This window comes from Sprattus sprattus, assembly GCF_963457725.1.
Source record: "Sprattus sprattus genome assembly, chromosome: 4".
In the NCBI taxonomy this organism is placed as follows: domain Eukaryota; kingdom Metazoa; phylum Chordata; class Actinopteri; order Clupeiformes; family Clupeidae; genus Sprattus; species Sprattus sprattus.
The window spans coordinates 26,190,001-26,209,119 of record NC_137923.1 but is presented as its reverse complement, the minus strand read 5'-3'; the positions used below and the strand labels follow the sequence as shown (position 1 = coordinate 26,209,119).

Below are 19,119 nucleotides of genomic sequence, written 5' to 3'. Positions count from 1 at the left end.
AAGAGCTGCACTAGAGGGCGATAGTGATTTAAAACACTTTCTGAATGCTGAATAAGAACAATATTGGGCCTCATTCTCGACCTTTTTCAGTAATTCTTCAGAAATGTTTCTAACACGACTTCGCAAAAACAACGTAAGAGAAACGCTTCCGCTGCATTCCCGCACGCTTGAAAATGTGTTCATAAGCAGCCGAAGTCTTCTCAGCTGGGTTCCTTCGGATTAGTTTCTTAGATTGATGCGCGTTCTCGTGAAAGTGGATTTGCATACATACACGCCCTGCCAGCTCCTTATTAGGAAACGCAATTTTAGAAACGTGTGCTGTCGCAATCTCCCGAATTCACCTCGTAACAGGTGTTCATTAATAAGGTGGAGATATTGTATTACGTTGAACGTCCAAAGTCCGTAAAACACATTTAAGTAGTCACTTTTTTTTTTTTTAAATCGAAAAATAGTCACCATAAGTGTGAAGACCGGTCCCGAGTAGGTATAAATTGCAGTCAGTCCTCTCGTTCGAAATGGCCACCATAGGGGTGAAGACTGGCCACGAGTAGTAGTATAAATCGCAATAAATTCATGCCTTAGTTCATAGAGATTGGGTTTAGTGTTTATTTATTTATTCACTTACATTTGCAGTGTTCATGTCATTCACATTCAGTCACTTAGCAGACGCGGCCTTTGTCCAAAGTGACAAGGGAGAGAACAGTCAAGCTACGAGCCATATAGACCTAGTGTAACAATAAATACTACCTCGTAGAATTATGACTATAAATGTGAAACGTAATTGTTAATGATACAAATATTCTCGTATTTATTATTATCATAATTATTTTAATCCGAGGATGTCTGTAGAGTTGACGTGAACGCAATCACCAACGGGTTCTCACAAATTCAACCGTTAATGTCAAATGTCATTCCTCAACGCGATTCCTCAAATAACCACAAGATGGCCCGTGGAATCGCATTTGAGAAGTTTCCGGCAGAGTTACGACTGCTATTTCGAGTTCTGAAAGTTGTCTGAAGTTTAGAAGAAAGCACAGAAGAAAAAACTATGGAGAATGCAAATGTATTCATAAATGTTTCCGAAGTGGAGTTCCTTCTGAAATCCTTCGGAAAGTCTTCCCAACTGCTGTCGAGAATGAGGCCCATTGTTCTCTCTGAACCCTGGGGAACATAAAGGCTTGTAGTCTAGAGCAAGGTGAGACCCCCACCTAGGAAAAGAGACAATGCATGGAAAAACATGACGCTGTCGTCCGATACCCACCATCAAACTCAGGGAAGTAGTCCACCAGGTGGGAGTAGGAGATCTTCTCCTCCAGCAGGTCCTTCTTGTTGAGGAAGAGGATGACGGAGGAGTTCTGGAACCAGGGATATGTGATGATGGTCCGGAACAGGGCCTTGCTCTCCTCCATACGGTTCTGTGGAAGGCAAGAAAGGAGGGTGGGGGTAGGGCAGAGACCGGAGACCGGAGAGGAAGGGAAAGAGGGAAGAAGAGAGGAGACAAACACATCACAACAACACATTTTAGTTGGCATGTCAGCTTGCAATTTGCATAGGTTATGATGTGGCTACTGAGACCAGTATGACAGAACCCTCTATGTTTTCTGACTTCTTTTCACGTCTCTCAGCCTTGAAGATGGTCCAAAGCCAACACATTAACAGTTACATGGTTTTTCGTTTTATTTTTTTTTATACTTCAAAACCCCAAGGCAACTCTGTGCGAAACAAGAGTCCTTTCAGACTCCTCTCAATGAGCGTTACAACAGTGACATAAACAGTGAGTATTAAAACAACATTGGACAATCCTATACTGTGCTCAGATTACGGTCTTGCGTCCTAATATCCACGAAGGGAGCGGTTCGCTCTCTCATGACAGTGCAGCCTGCAGTACCTCGTTGTCGGACTCCACGAGGACCTGGTCGTACTCGCTCAATGCCACAAGGAACATGATGGACGTGACGTTCTCAAAGCAGTGGATCCACTTCCTCCGCTCGGAACGCTGGCCTCCAACATCCACCATCCTGAGATAGGGGGAAGTTAAGAACGCACGCAAGAGAGAGATGGAGACAAGGAAGGAAAGGGAAAACATAAAAAAAAGAGACAGACAGATGGATGAGGATGGGGTAGAGATCCCAGAGACAGGAAAGGGGAAGAGGAAATACTTCACTATTAGAAATCATGTCAGTTAGACATCACATCTAGTCTGATTTAGAGCCAGTCTAAGGACGTTTCCATTATGACATCATTATACCTGCGGTGGGGCCTGTTATAAATAACGGGCCGGTCTCCGTGCAATCTTCACATGAACTGAACTCACTAACCTTGTCAATTTGAAATTGTTGATTTATATAATGGGGACACATAATCAACCTTTCAAATACTGTTGAGCTGAACTGCTTTAAAATGAGAGTAGAACAATGAGTTCTTGACTCAAGAGAATTTGCTAATATAGCACTTAGAACAGCATTCGATTTTTTTATACATTGTAGTTAACTGTAGCCCTAATTAAGCAATACAACATATTTATCTTGTTTCTGGGACCTTGGTGACTGTCTTACACAGCCAGAGAATTGTCAAATGGTTTAACAATGGCTATTGTTAAAGGTCTAAAAGATAACTAGTTTTCTTTTTTTCTCTCTGTTTACTGCTCACCATTCTTAAGCCGCTTTCAGATTAATGGGGCTGTTAAACAAATCTCGGAAAGTCTGTTTAATTCACCCACAAAATCACTTCAGTTCATGCTAAGTATGCAAGGACACCTTCTGAGGCATTTGAGAGAGATCTTACAAAGGCCTTAATCTTATTTAAACCTAAATCTTTAAATTACCTATAAATGGTAGGCAAATAACAAACCTTTACATGTTAAACAAAAAAGGAAAGTAAGCTTTAGCTATTCTAGGTAGTACACATCATGCACAGGAAGGACACAACCTATAACCAGTTTATTTAAAGTTAAAGACAACAAAGATGTATAACAAGGTCCAACCAGAGGATGCATTCAACTCTTCAATGAGTCGATCCAAAAATCCACCATCGATTTGGTAAGATTTTTGTCTTTTTGTGACACCCGACCCCATAAGTGTTGAGAAGCAGCAGACTCTACAGCAGCTCCACCATGTCCACACGCGCCTCTTGTTTCTCTCCCGTCTGTCTCACAGGTGAGGGATACCTGCAGCCCACTCCATTACTGCTGCTCCACTCTCATGAAAACTGTGATGCTGCCACATCTTTTAATTTTTTTTAATTTTAAGTCTTAAGGGAAAAGTTAACATTTAACTGGTGAGATCTGCACTAATACTTTAGAATTAGTGTGTTGTGGAAACGCCAAATTTCAGCCATTGTGTCCAGTACTGCTTCTCACACACCAACGGGCTCTGTCAGGTAACCAAGAAACAACTCCCACCCACACACCCAGACCCAGATTCTCAACAGCCTCAGGTCATGCTACGCTGGAGAGAGAAGCGAGAGTAGAGTCCTCTGCCCACTCTCCACATCTCGCGGTCTCTCCCTCTTTCCTCGATCTCGCTTTCTCTTTCTATTTTCCTTGTTCACTCATTAAACACCTTAAAACATCTATGACCTCTTATGTCTCTCTGCTTCACTCATGAGACATCTTATTAAACATCTATTACTTCCCATGTCTCTTTCACTCCTTTCTGCTGTTGTGAACCCGGGCCTTGAGTCAGGTCCCCCCCCAGTGACCTCGTCCGAGGAAGGAAACATAACCTGAGGAGGATGACGACTACACACGAGTGTCACGTGACTACCGTAGTGCACAGTTCCCATCATCAGACACACCACAACCATTCCCATGCATTACAGCAAGACCAAGTAAATAAATAAATAGATCCAGCCGCACTCCAAACCCACAAAAGCGCAAAGTGCAGAAACACACCAGGCAGAGAAGTGGTACTAAACAGTGCTGGGAGAGGAGAGAGGAGAGAGAGAGAACAAAACAAGAGAAAGAAAAACTGAGACATAAACAAAACAAAGCTAGAGAGAGAGAGAGGTACAGATGGAAGACAGAGAGAAACAGAGATAGACAGAAATAGAGATAGACAGATATGGGCCATTCTACCGAATTCGTGTAATATGCAGTCCCTCAACAATAAAAACTATTTACAAAACAATTAGGTATTTAGGCATAGATATTTAATTAGAAAATGTTATGGTCTATATAAACCCAATCCATTACATGAGATAGTGATAAGCTAAATATATACAAAATCATCATTTATAGGGTACTTTCTATTGGGAAGTAGCTGTCCCCAACCCTGACATCTAAATTTCAATGCCTTTAAATAACACTTTTCAATTTTTTTAGATTTTTTTCAATGATTTAATTTCAAAGGTCTTTATGATTGGGTTGAAACAGAACTTGGAATATTTAGATTTATTGTGGGTTTAATTTTTAAATCAATTTACTATACTCAAAAAATCATGTCCCTAGTTTTCATGTCACTACCGAAACACAAGAGTTTTAGTCCATTGGCTGATCCTGTGTTTTAGCCACGACTCTGCATTTTTGACCATGCAGTGACACTGCATCTCTGTCCCTCATGGTTGAATGGTAAGTAGCTAAATCCCATAGTTTTTATATAAATGTGTTCCAAAGTCTGAAAATCTACGTGTAACCTTAAGAATTGTCACTACCGAAACGCATGTTTTCTTCAATTAAGTAAACCTTTTGGGGTTTCATGGAAAATCTTATGTTTGTATGTGTGTTCACCTCTTCAAAGATGTGTTTGAAAGCCGTGTGCTTGCTAGAATTCTTTATTTATGCTTAAAGTTAGCTAGAATTGTCACTACCGAAACAGTCACTACCGAAACATATGGTAGTGACCAGATGCTTTGGGTAGTGACAAAATGAAACGGTAAGTAGATCAATCCCATAATTTTTAAATAAATGTGTTGTGTGGACTAAAGGGCGGCCCAGAGCACCTTTTGGATGATTTTGGGAGAGAAATGAATATCCATCCAACAGTGCAGTCACTACCGAAACAGTGCAGTCACTACCGAAACAGATAAATTGAACTTGAAAATTTGGTAAAAAATTCATTTCTATGGATTTCATTGTGAAAACCTTCAAGAAATATTTGTAGAAATACACTTCAGAGAAGGGAAGGAAACACAATCTGAACAGGTCAATAATAATACTTTTTTACTATAGTAAATGTGATGTTTCGGTAGTGACAATTTTTGGAAGAGGAAAAACATTCCGACACATTCTGAAAATACAATATAAAACTTGACTGTTCTTTTACTAGATATGTGTACTTTAGATATGGTACAATATACATACGGACAAAGTTTTGGGAATTAACCATAAAAAAATTCAAAATATATCCGACATGACTTTGCATCAATTCGGTAGAATGGCCCATATAGAGATAGACAGATGACCATGAACTCTGCAGTTCTTACTGTATCTCACCCATGTTTTCCCTCTTACCCCCCAGAGTTCTTTCACCCAATATCTCTCCATGCGCCTCTCTGTTCGTCCCGTCACACGACCCAATCTCTCCATCAGAGATCTCCACGCCAGCCCCTTCCCCCCTCTCCTCCTTTCGTGGGTCCTCTCCGTCCCTCTGTCCTCTCGTCACTCACTCTCTCCCTTTTCTTTATCATTCCCTCTCTACTGCTCTCATAACTCCCCTGAATTCTCATGGCCTTCTTCTTCATCTTCTTCTTCTTCTTCTTCTTCTATCTACTCCCCCCCTTCCCCTTTTTCTCCATCTGTCATCCCACCACTCCTCCTCTATTTCCTCACCCGTTTTCACATCTTGCTCTTTGCCATCTCTCTAACCCATCTTACTCTCTTTTCCTTCCTCACCCCTCTCTTCTCTCCCATGACTCAGCTAAGGTGTGTGCTCCCCGCCTCCCCCGGAGGCATTTACCATCGCCCTGCTCCAGACACAGACACAGACACACTCAAACAGCAGTCACCCCAAACATCCCATCAAGAAGTCCCAGATCTAGCCACTCCCATCTACTTTCAGAGAGAGAGAGAAAAAGTGTGAGATTTTGAGAAAGAGAGAGAAGGTGTAAATGAGGCATACAATAAGACAAATTTGAGGAGGAGGTTCTTTGCGTTCTGAGCTGAACAGACAGCCGTTTAGAGAGTAAGAATAGATGACAGGGAGAGAAAGACACAATCTGATTGGGGCTCCAAAGCGCCCCCTCGTGTCTCTCTGTGTGTTCACCACCAGGCGTGTAGAGAGGAGTGAGGGATTGAAGAAGGGAGAGAGGGAGGGAGGGATGGAGGAAGGGAGAGAGAGAGGGAGCTGCGACGGGGGCTTTGACAAACGAGGCCCTCCAGGAGCGGCGGCCCAAAATAAAGCTCCTTCACACGGCCGACCTCCTTCTGCCTGACGCCAGACACATGCGACCTACTTACAAACATGGCCACCGACCTCAATGTAGGCCGCCATACCACGCCCCTGCCCACCCCATCCACTACTTCAACGCCGCGCCACAGAGAGAGGGAGAAAGGGAGAGAGACAGAGAGAGAGGTAGAAGAGATGAAAAAGGGATGAAGAGACTGTCAAGGGAGAGTGTGAGTTATGGAGAAAATGAGAACAAGAACTCAACAAGGCGCCAGTGGGGAGGGGAGGGAACAGAAGGAAGAGAAAGCAAAAATGGGATGAAGGAAGTGGATCAAACCGGAGGAAAGACGCTGTACAAAAACAAAACTGAGCAGAAAATGGTGAACCAGAGATGCCCACCAAGGGGACAGACCAGAGATGGTCACCAAGGGGACGGACCAGAGATGGTCACCAAGGGGACGGACCAGAGATGGTCACCAAGGGGACGGACCAGAGATGGTCACCAAGGGGACGGACCAGAGATGGTCACCAAGGGGACGGACCAGAGATGGTAACCAAGGGGACGGACCAGAGATGGTAACCAAGGGGACAGACCAGAGATGGCCACCAAGGGGACGGACCAGAGATGGTCACCAAGGGGACGGACCAGAGATGGTAACCAAGGGGACAGACCAGAGATGGTCACCAAGGGGACGGACCAGAGATGGCCACCAAGGAGACGGACCAGAGATGGCCACCAAGGACACAGACCAGAGATGGCCAACAAGGGGACGGACTGAGTTTGGCTGGTGTGTGGCAATGGCCAACACACCCAGACGCACACACACACTCCTCCTAGAGTGTGACATGGCTATGTGAGAGAACAAGGGGATAGCGGGGTAATCAAACAGAAATGCCCCAGGCTGGGGTAGAAGGCAGAGGCCGTGGCTTCAGAAAATCGTCCATCTCACACTCACACACACACACACACACACACACACACACACACACCACATATGTAACAACCTCCTGAGAAACACTATATAAGAGACAGAATAGACCCTAAATGATGCCGAAATGTTAGGAACCAAAACTGACACAACCTCCCAACTACACGCACACACAGCTGGCTCAGGAGGAATAGTAACTCGACTTACTCTCTCGGTGCTTCGGCTAATGTTCACTGCAGTCCAACAGAATGCATTCCTTTAGCAGAAGTGTGACTTGAGGGGAAAGGTAATTCAACGTATTTGTGAGGAACTAAAAACAACCGTACAAACCATGGCACACAGCTGGTGCCTGCAGACTGGAGGCCTACCATACACACATCTGAAAGCTAGACACAGCTACATTACACAGGCAGTGCACACCCTCAGGATGGCCTTGCAATCCTTTTTTACCTTTCACCTTTCCAACCCCTTTCTCCCCCGACATGTGGAATATCTGTAACCTGCATTTCTTGGTGTAAGCTATTGTTTATGCATAATGCATTGTTCATACACAGGTCTCCACCTTCATTGCTTCAGATTAAGTACAAGAGCAACCCAACCACTTCCCAAATCCCCATCAGCGCTTCACACTTTCAACAACTTGAAGGGGCAAGGGGCTGCTTTATGCTATGCACACGCAAACACCTTTCAGGTAAGCAAAGCACAGATGCCTCTCTTTATGCATCGACCTCTTTCATCAGAGGCAATCCTGCAGTCACACACACACACACACGGTATGAAGTCTTTGTGACGTTTGGGAGAAACATGGATCCCTTGCACACGCACACGCATACACACACACAGCCTCTCTTTATGCATTGGTCTCTTTCATCAGAGGCAATCATGCACTCACACACACACACACACAAAAACACACACACACTTGGTATAAAGTCTTTGCGGCGTTTGGGAGAAAATTGACTCCCTAGCATACACACACAGCCTCTCTTAATGCATCAGTCTCTTTCATCAGAGGCAATCCTGCAGTCACACACACACACACACACACACACACACACACACACGGTTAAGGCTCGGCGCGGGTCCACGGCGGCCCTGGCGGTGTACCTGAAGATGATGCTCTGGAGGTCGAAAGGGTACTCTATGATGCCGGTGGTGGGGATGCGCACCCTAAGCACATCCTGCTGTGTGGGCAGGTAGTTGTGTTCGGCAATGCGATCCAGATCGCTAAGATAGCTACATGGAGAGAGAGAGAGAGAGAGAGAGAGAGGGACAGTAGGAGAGTGACAGTGACAGAAAGAGGGAGGAGAGAAACGGAAAGAACCCGAAAGATAGACAGGGATAGACAGAGACAAACAGAGAGAAAGAGAAAGAAATACAGAGACAGGCAGAGAGCGAGAAAGAAATACAGAGCACAGAAACAATCAAATCCCAGGCACAGAACAGAGACGTAGGAGCAGGCACACACACACACACACACACACAAACACCTGTGCTCCTTCTCCCGGGCAGGACAGAGCTAGTGTGTGTGTGGTCCAAGTGTGAGGTGGAGAAGATGGGCAGGGTCATGACCCGACAACCCATGACCTCAGAGTCAAGAGCCCCATCACTCACTAGACCCTCACGGAGAGAGGCGGTCAGGCCTTTAGCATCTTCAGCTACACACCCTGGCATGAGGCTGTGGAGCTGCTACTGGCAGTGCTAGCTAGCTGTGTGTCTTTAGCCTTTAGCCAGATATCAGTAGCTTTAGACTCCACAACAGTCTGAAAGTGGCTTTTTAGCTTTTGCAATTCAAGTATCCCAATTCCCAATTCAAGTAGTTTAGCACTCCAAAACGCTAATCATGCAGGCTCTGTAGCGGTGGGCATAATTACCCAGAGTCCACCACCACAGTGACTCCAGAGGTGTTAGCATGAGGCTAAGGAACCAATAGCATCTTAGTTTTATAGTCATAAATGTACAGCTATATTATATTTATCACACAACGGTGCTTCCTCAACCTTAAATGCATCACCTCCTACTGATTTCAGGTAAATAAATGGTGCACAGCCAGGGTGTGTCTGTGAGAGAGAGAGAGGACTCTGTCCCAGCCTGCGTATCTTCAGTGAGGGCGTTTAGTGAGATCAGAGGTAGCAGCGGCAGCAGCATCAGTAGCAGCGGTGTAGAGGTTGCTGCTGCCGGCGGTGACCACTAGAGGGAGCATTGCTCTACACGCCGCTCTACCGGTACCAATACCTGAAGATGACATTCTCCAGGTCAAAGGGGTACTCTATGATGCCCGTGGTGGGCACGCGCACACGCAGCACGTCCTGCTGGGTGGGCACGTAATCGGAGGCGGTCACGCGCTCCAGATCCGTCAGGTAGCTGTGGGGTCAAAGGCATGTTACATGCACACTCCTGCAGAGAATGCACACACACACCACACACGCACACACATACATACCATGCATCCACCATGCACACACTAAATAACAAAAAAAAAAGTAACACCCGGGGCATGGATCCATATGCTAAACTAATAGATAAAGTTAAATTAAATCAGCCATACACTCACCACCTCACATTTAATTTCCTAAGCACACCATAAGCTCTAATGGATCCATGTTCTATAATGTTCTAAAGCCTAGTAGTGTGTCCATGTGGTCTACGGTCCTCTGGTGTGTTCATATGTTCCACTGTCGGTGGCCAGACCGAATACCCTATTGTGGTTTAGTACCCTTTCCTGTGTGTTTGTGTGTGTGTGTGTGTGTGTGTGTGTGTTAGTGTGTGTGGATGGGGTGTGTGGGTGTGTGTGTGTGTGTGTGTGTGTGTGTGTGTGTGTATTAGGGATGGGAAGATTCACCGGTTCGCCACGATGCACCGGCATAAAAGTTCACGATACGATGGCCCGGATCAAAAAAGTGTGGACCGGATACAATGTGAGATGAATCGCGATGCATCGGTTCTAACATTTTTGTATCGGTATAATCTCAATACAAGACCAATCATTTTATATTTAGATAGATTCCACCTCTCTTACTGTTTCTTAAACGCGCTCTCATCTCCACTGCTGTTAATGGCCGCTTCTCGTGAAGTCTATAACTTTTCTAAAATCATGTCTGCAATACCGCTCTCGGCCTCTACACAACTTCGGGGCTCTCACAGGAATAGACAGTGGGATAAGCGACTATTACTAACGGTGTTTTTCGCATGGAAGTCTCTAGAAATCTAGCACCTTATTGAACGAAATTAAAAAGAGTGAACGTGCAGTTCTCAGACACCAGAATGAACACGCTCACAGTATCGTTAATCAGACAGTAATACCCTACGTTCAGTTCACTTTCACCAAAATTATGAACGAGTTCATGAACTTTCATTCAATGAACGCGTTCAGACACAACCGTGGCGCTTGAACCACGTTTCAAAGACCTGGCTTTCTTGGAAGACCACGGCACCAAGGACATGGTATTTTTAAAGATAATAGCAGAGGTGATGATGGAGGAAGAGGTAAGAATATACTTCATATACCGTAGCTAAACTCTCTATTTGTTACTTGAATTTACCCGTTGATCATGTGGATCAACTCAAAACCTAAAGAAAAACCTTAAAATAGGGCAAATAAGTTAAATTGATTGCATGAGGCATTTGATCCACATGTTTAGGATGAAGCAAACTGTGTTGTGACTGCTTGGTAGGCCTACAGTTTAAAAAAAAAAAAAAAAAAGACATAACACTTACACACGTACATATACGTGTTATATTTTGTCAGATACCTTTTTAATGATTTGTTGTATGACAAATAAATGAATCATTATGAATAATATAAAATTGCATTATTTTGTATCGCACCTTGTTGAATCGCATCGTGTCGAATTGCATCGTGTCGAATCGCATCGTGTCGAATCGCATCGTGTCGAATCGCATCGTGTCGAATCGCATCGTGTCGAATCGCATCGTGTCGAATCGTACTGCATCGCAATAGGGGTGAATCGTATCGTATTAGTAGCTGCTTTTATGTATCTTTAATGTATCGGATCGTTGGCAGTGCATCGAGATGTGTATCGCATCTTCCTCAGTGATGAGATGCACATCCCTAGTGTGTATGTGTTCTGTTCTCCTATTTGATGCTGTGACTTGTTGTGGTGTGTTCGCCTAAGGTGAAACCATGTGTCTTGTGTTGCTTTAGTGACCAGTTTCCTATACTGTTTACTTATTCAAATCACTTACCAGAATACTGTGTGTGCATATGTGTGTGTGTGTGTGTATCGGTTCCTTCTTCAGTTTCCGCATAACAGCAAGGACCTGAAGATGTTTTAACATGTTTACATTTTTACATAGTTTTTACATTTTATTTACCATCATTAAACTGGTGCACTCTGAGTCTGCCGGCTTCGGAAAGAACACACTCATGTGGTTAAGTTCTCCACATAACCAGGGTTTCTGAGTTCTGAGTGCTCGGCCCCGTCTTTGGTGGTTCCTTCAGAATCAGGCTGCTTTAGGAGAAGATTGGCTCTACCTTAACTGAGGGGGGGGGGGGGCTGAGCACTAACCATAGGGTCCGTGGCTCCTACAGGACCTGCCAATACCCTCCGCTCCTTTTAGTGCCCTTATAGAGTAGCGGATATGCCCTCATTAATGGAGACAGAGAGGAAGAGGGAGAGGGAGAGAGAGAGAGAGAGAAGACAGAAAGGAAGAGAGGAAGAGGGAGAGAGGAAAAAGAGAGAGAAGAAAAAAAGAAAGAAAGAAAGAAAGACATAAGGAGATATAGAAATCAAAGGAAGGGAGAGAGAAAGAGAGAAAGAGAGATAGATAGAGAGAGAGAGAGTGAGTCCGTCGGGACAAGACAAGCAAGTGGCGCCAGTGGTTTTCTCTTACTGAACGCTCCATCCGTCTCTCTATGACTGGCTTAAGTGCAGTTTGGCATGCAACCACCAGGGGGCACCACTCTGAGGCTCCACAGAACAGGGAGGAGACTTCCAGCACTTGGGATGATCTCAGAGGAAGTCAGGGAGTGTGAGAGAGTGAGTATGTGTGTGTGTGTGTGTGTGTGTGTGTGTATGTGTGTGTGTGTGTGTGTGTCTCTCTCTAGGGTTAGGCCTGACTAAAGCTAAAACAATCTAAGATCACCATGTGGTGTCAAAGAACATAAATGGAATCTACAGAGTGGACAGAATGGATTTCTTGGGGTTGGGAATAGCAACTAACTTTTTAGTAGTCGAGATTCCAATTCACAATAAATATAACTTCTGACTTTTAAAAACATTTTTTTTGAGTTTACTTTCTCTGTGTGTGTGTGTGTGTGTGTGTGTGTGTGTGTGTCCGAGTATTGTGTGTGTCAGAGTATTTATGTATATCTCCATGTGCACATCTCAGTGATACATATTTGTGTGTGTGTGTGTGTGTGTGTGTGTGTGTGTGTGTGTGTGTGTGTGTGTGTGTGTGTGTGTGTGTGTATGTGGAGCAGGTGGCCTTTGAGGTAGGCCATGTTCCTTCCTCCTCAGCGCATCAGTCAGCTGAGGGGCGCATAGACCCAGGGGACACCCACTCTAAGACACCACTCTAAACATGGACGTGACTTCCTGTCATTACAGCAGACCAGCTCCTTTCTCGTCACCACAGCTATAGTGGACTGTGGGTGTTCCATGTGTGTATATATATGTGTGTATGTATATGTGTTTATGTGTTTGTGAAGGCTACTTTTTTGTCCTTCTATTGATTTTTTCTTTCTTTCTTTCTTCCCTTTCCAATTCATTCCTTCACTCACCCACTTTTTTATTAATATCTCTCTCTCTTTCTTTCTTTCTATCGCTCCCTCACACACACACGCACACGCACACGCACGCACTGGAAATAAACAGTTTGGTTAACAGTTCCTTCACCTCGTCATAGCCATGCAGCCTGAGTACATTTCTCAGTCATTCTTTAAAACAATACCTTTCTCTTCCACTCTCGCTCACATACAGTACACACAATTGCATTGTGCATCATTTCAACATCTATAATAGAAATATACCTTTACCCTCACAAATGCAGTCAAACGTTTGTAATCCAATTCACAGATTTCTATGCTTATTAAATGTCATGACAAGTGACACACACCCCCACACACACACACACACTTCCTTTCTTTCTTTCCCTGGCCAGGCGTGTGTGTGTGTGTGTGTGCGTGCACTCACTATTTGGTGGAGTCGGAGAGCTGGTACTCTCGGCGGCGGTCATACGCCTCCTGGATGCCGGGATCGGCCCACAGCATCTTCACGGCGTTGACGTAGGGCTGATCGAACCCTGACACCTTCTCAATGTCCACCTCCTTCAATAACATGGCATTGGACTGCACCATGGCCACACACACACACACACACACACACACACACACACGGGAACAAATACCAACACAAACAAACAAGCACACACACACACACACAGACAGGGACACACACGCACAAGATAACAACAAAATGTAGGCACACATACACGTACACACACACACACACACACACACACACAGGGAGGGAAGAGAGGGGGGGAAAGAGAGACATTTGTGAGGGCCAGTCAAAATGCTGTCCCACTAGATCCAGAGCATTACAATCACTTACCGCAGTCAGAAAAAAGTAAAAACACAGCATTCTAGGCTAGCTGCATTGTCAAACATGATGTGGCTACCGAGTGGCCAGAATAAAATCACTTTTATGATCCATAGGAAATCCATAGGAAGCAATATTTGGCAATATTTTTGCCCTGATGACGAATTATTAGTTGGGGCAGTCTTGAGCTGGTGAGTTTGCCCGAGGTGTAGTACAATAGAAATACCTATCACTGATGAATTATGCACTCCATATTGAAATGAAGTGGAAATTGTGAACATGGGACAATCTAATGCTCCCCTTAGTTTAAAAATCACTACACCTAGAACCAAGAACCGGAGTAGTGTTTGAGCTGACTGAGTGGTGTGGTGTTGTCTGGATACAGTCTGGGCTCTCACCTTGTTCTGGTCGTACTTGTATCCAATCTTGAGGTTCTCCGTGGCACGGATCATGGCCTGCATGGATGTGAAGATGTTCTGGTAGACCAGCTTGGTGAAGCCGCGCTTGTCCTCATCCGTGTAGCCTGCGCCATGGATGATGCGCATCTGCTTTATGAATGTGCTCTTGCCGCTCTCTCCCGTGCCTGTGAGCACAAACACACACACCGATTTAGTTATGCCACAAAACTGAATACATTTCCGATTTCCTCACTCATAAGTGGAAAAAGCTTTTTTTCCCCGCAAGTCTTTCCAGAATCCTAACATGTGCAGATCTACACTTCAACATCAACTGCCATTGAATTGGTTGCTTGAGCATATTATAACAACATTATGGGAAGTCCCCAACCAATAGAACAAATACCTTAACATTTTTCCTATGTATAGCTAGTCATCAAATTGACCCTTCAGTTGGCAACTTTTTAATTAGATTTTTGTGATCTTACTTCGCATAGGATTAAGGGCTGTAGAAGTAGATAGAGGAGCAGGAGTAGAAAACTGGATAGGGGCTGGGTTCACAAATGAGCCCAGAGGTCAGGTCAGAGTGATTTCTGAAGCGTACTAGTTCTGCTGTTCTAGAGTGTTCCTGTGCTAGTTCAGCTATTCTAGAGTGTTCTTCAGCAAATTTTGCTGTTCTAGTATTCTTGTGATAGTTCTGCTGTTCTAGAGTGTTCTTATGCTAGCTATGCTGTCCTAGTGTTCCTGTGCTAGTTCGACTGCTAGTGTCTTTTGGGGTCCTCAAAATCAGAGAACGTGGCATGTCACGTGTGGCTGAGCAGAGCAGAGCAGATATTAAGACTGATCACAATCTCACATTTAATACATTTAATAAACTTGCTACCTTGAAGAGATCCCAGGACACACCCATAAACATCCTAGCAAACATTCATTCATACATACATAAGATATATGGATTCAACACGACTGACCAACATTTACAAGCAGGATGAAATAGGTTGACCATGACTTAGACTGCATTTCTGTGTGTATAGATAGATAGATAAAGAAAAAAAGATAGAACGAGAGCGAGGGAGAGAGGGACTGTGCACGAGAGAGAAAGTATATATAAACAGAGAGACAGCGAGAGCTTGTGCAGACTGAATCATATATATATATATTGTATAACCAAGGGTATAGGATGTTACGGATAGGATATTGTGTATACCAGTATTGACAGGATTAAGTATGTAGTGGTTCATGTCAATACTGCAGGCCTAAGGGATCCTGGATGTTGTATATGTGAGCCCTGCAGTAGGGATGACAACATTAAGGAAGTGGCCTGAGGTTGAGACAGATCCTGGAGTTGAGACAGGAACTGGAGATGGCATGTGTGAAGGCTGCAGCTGATGGAGGAACTGGAGATGGCATGTGTGAAGGCTGGAGCTGATGGAGGACCTGGAGATAGCATGTGTGAAGGGTGCAGCTGATGGAGGAACCGGAGATGGCATGTGTGAAGGGTGCAGCTGATGGAGGAACCGGAGATGGCATGTGTGAAGGCTGCAGCTGATATAGGAACTGGAGATGGCATGTGTTAAGGCTGCAGCTAATAGAGGACCTGAAGGTTGTATGGGTGCGCATCATTAGCAAAACAGAACTTAATGGTAGCATGAAAGATCTCTTGTTGTGGAAAGTAGGCCTAAACAAACATGGTTGCCTTGCTAAACAGCCACAGGTATCGCGTCAGGAGAGAAACACAATTTGGGCCAGCAGCTTTTAACTGGAATGGGTACCACAGTAACAATCTGTTCTACAGGCTCTTAAGGAACTGGGTCTACCACACACAAGGAATTGTATGTAGAGTTTGTGCGAGAGGAACAGGAGTTCACTTTTTTTTAACGTGTTAAAGAAGCCGTTAAATTCTGTGGTTATTTGATGTTTTTTTTTGGCTGACGCTGGACGGAGGAGACACACTACACACTGTGCCATTCTGAGACATTAGGTCTGTCCCTCACACAGTGAAGCCTGACAGGGTGTGAAAGTAGGCTATCTGACTATCTGCTGCCAGAGGGTTCTATGTAGTATAGATCCATACCAATGTACCACCCCCAGCCCCCCCCGCTCCCACAATTCCTACGGACACAAGTGCTCCACCACATACTGTCTGGGTCACACATCATGACATGTGCCCCTTGTCAGGCCCTGGACTCGGCCTCAACGTCTCCTCAGAGCAGCCTTTGTGTCGCTGCCACGGCAACAATCACATTAAACAAACAGCACACACGTATGATGATGTAATGTGTGTGTACACACACTCTCACGCTCTGCAGCAGTTGGTGCATATACACCCACATGAATGAACACTGGTTTTGCGTCAGCTGATGTACACACACCCACAATCATACATATTTTTTTTTTCGGGCCAAAACACACAGTGAGCTGGACAGAGAGCTCAAGGGCGAGACAGAAAGAGTGAGAGAAAAGAAAGAGAGAGAGAGAGAGAGAGAGAGAGAGAGAGACTGACAGAGGCAATCTGTGTTGCAGCAGAAACTAGAACTGCAGTCACTGTGGTGAACCACCAGTCATCACACATCAGTCATTCACAGCACCACACACACACCCCTTACCCACAGCCGTAACACACATACACACACACACACACACACACACACACAGACACACTCCTTACCCACAGCCAAACAACACACACACACACACACACACACTCCTTACCCACAGCAGAAACAAACACACACACGCACCCAAACACAGAAACACTCCTTAACCACACCCGACACACACACACACACACACACACAGTTACCAGTTACCACAGTCAATTCACACACACAGGGTTGAGCAGCAACTCACACACAAAAGGTGTCTCCTGGCAGTGTTTTCGTTGTCCAGTAATTGCCGGACTTTGTCCGGGAAAAAAATGAATGTTGAAAATATTACATCTCACCGGTAAAATTGTCCGATTGGAATTTCTTAAAAATCCCGTCCGCCAAACACAATCGGAATTTGAGAGTAACCCTTATATTTAGGCCTATAAAGCAAACATGCACTGCCCTTACTATTGTTTAAAGGAACCGGCTATTCACAGTTTGAAAGTTATTAAACAACACACATATGCTGCAATTTAAATTAGGCGCAAACCGTCGGTTATAGGCTTTTAGAAGCAGTAATAGATATTTGACCTGCTTATGATTAAAATGTCCGGAAAATTAAAACTCAGCCGGTCACTTTGACCGGCAAATTTTTTTTCTAGCGGAACCTCTGTCTCCTGATCTCTCATATTGTCTTAAAAAATTGTCTTAATGCTTTGCCTCACTATCTTTGTAACTCACACACAAACACACACATCTGTTACATAAACCTCCCGTTGGTGTCTTTCATTGATGCTGCCACATAGTCGAGAAGTCATTTCTCTTTGCTCCTCTCCCTCCTTCTCTCTCACTTTCTTTTGCATCACTTCCTCCTCAGAGAAAGAGCCGACTTCCCGTCTAACAGGAAGGGCCTGTTGTTGGGGACCAGAAGCTGGCCATCCCCTCTGAAGGCCTGCATCTGAGGAGGGCTGGTCTTGACCAACCTCAGCCAATCATGTGCCATCCTCTCTGAAGGCCTGCATCTGAGGAGGGCTGGTCTTGACCAACAGCCAATCATGTGCCATCCTCTCTGAAGGCCTGCATCTGAGGAGGGCTGGTCTTGACCAACCTCAGCCAATCATGTGCCATCCTCTCTGAAGGCCTGCATCTGAGGAAGGCTGGTCTAGACCAACCTCAGCCAATCATGTGCCATGCATGCTCGGTGTAGACAGCTTAGGATTGGCCAGTTATGTTTGGCTCTCCTGCTATGTCTCAGTAGGCCTGCTGAGTTCAGAGGAATTTCTAGAAACCGGACTGGATGAGTGGGCCTGGTTGTTATGGCGACAACCACTGGCAACGCTCAGAGCTGGGCTGTGAGCCAGGCTCCACCTCCTCACCACCCCATCCAATCATTGTGGCTAATGGACTGTTTCCTCCAATCAGGTCGCTTCTATGTGAAAGAGTGAGTGTGAGAGAGTGGGGTGGCTAAATCAGACCTGGTGCTGCTGAAAACTGACTGCTACTTTACACAATGCTTCAACTTTCAGAAATGTGTGTGCGTGAGAGTGTGTGTATGTGTGTGGTAGCGTGCTGGAATAAACAGAGTGTCTGTATATGTGTGTGCATGTTTGTATAGGGGATGTGTGGTCTAAATCAAGCTGAAAACCTTGCCAGAAGTTTACTCCGATGAGATTCTATGCTTCTGCTTCTCTACTGTGTGTCTGCCCCTAGTTAGTTTCTGAATGAGATGCTGTAAACATTGTGCACATTTTTCTATTCTGTGTGTGTGTCTGTGTGTGTCTGTGTGTGTCTGTGTGTGTCTGTGTGTGTCTGTGTGTGTCTGTGTGTGTCTGTGTGTGTCTGTGTGTGTCTGTGTGTGTCTGTGTGTGTCTGTGTGTGTCTGTGTGTGTCTGTGTGTGGATGAGAGAGAGCTGGTGTGTTCTGCAGTGTTCCTGTGAATTCTTGTGTGCAGTTTTGTTCTCGTATGTTCCTCGTATGTTCCTGTGAGTGGCAGCTAGCCCCTGAGATTCCCTGTGCATGTTACATGTATGTGCCATGATCCAGTGGTCCTGTGGCCTGACTCCGGTTCCACAAACAGGGAAACCAGGAAACCATTTGGCATATGACGAGGAACCAGAGAGGGGGGGGGGGGGGGGGGAAGACAGAAAAGAATGAGTGAACACAAATATTTGCCGAACAGCAGAAGGAAAAGAAACAACAGAGGCGGGCACCTGTATTCAAGGTTCAAAGTAGCAGTGTTTGTGTTGCCATGGCGACACCTCCAGCCCTCCACATGTGTGCTTTATAGAGGAGGGTAAACAGAGGGGAGCAACTCTGACCCG

The 19,119-nt window shown here is 45.0% G+C and overlaps 1 protein-coding gene across 1 annotated transcript in view; it reads right to left on the bottom strand.

Annotated features, from left to right (window-relative positions):
• Positions 1-19,119, bottom strand: part of gna11b (guanine nucleotide binding protein (G protein), alpha 11b (Gq class)) — a 48,825-nt gene that overhangs the window by 882 nt on the left and 28,824 nt on the right. The window contains exons 2-6 of the mRNA XM_080836666.1: positions 14,214-14,398; positions 13,408-13,562; positions 8,360-8,488; positions 1,889-2,018; positions 1,262-1,415 (exon numbers count right to left, since the gene is read on the bottom strand). Of these exons, the coding sequence (XP_080692792.1) occupies positions 1,262-1,415; positions 1,889-2,018; positions 8,360-8,488; positions 13,408-13,562; positions 14,214-14,398 (753 nt within the window). The remainder of the gene's footprint in view (positions 1-1,261; positions 1,416-1,888; positions 2,019-8,359; positions 8,489-13,407; positions 13,563-14,213; positions 14,399-19,119) is intronic.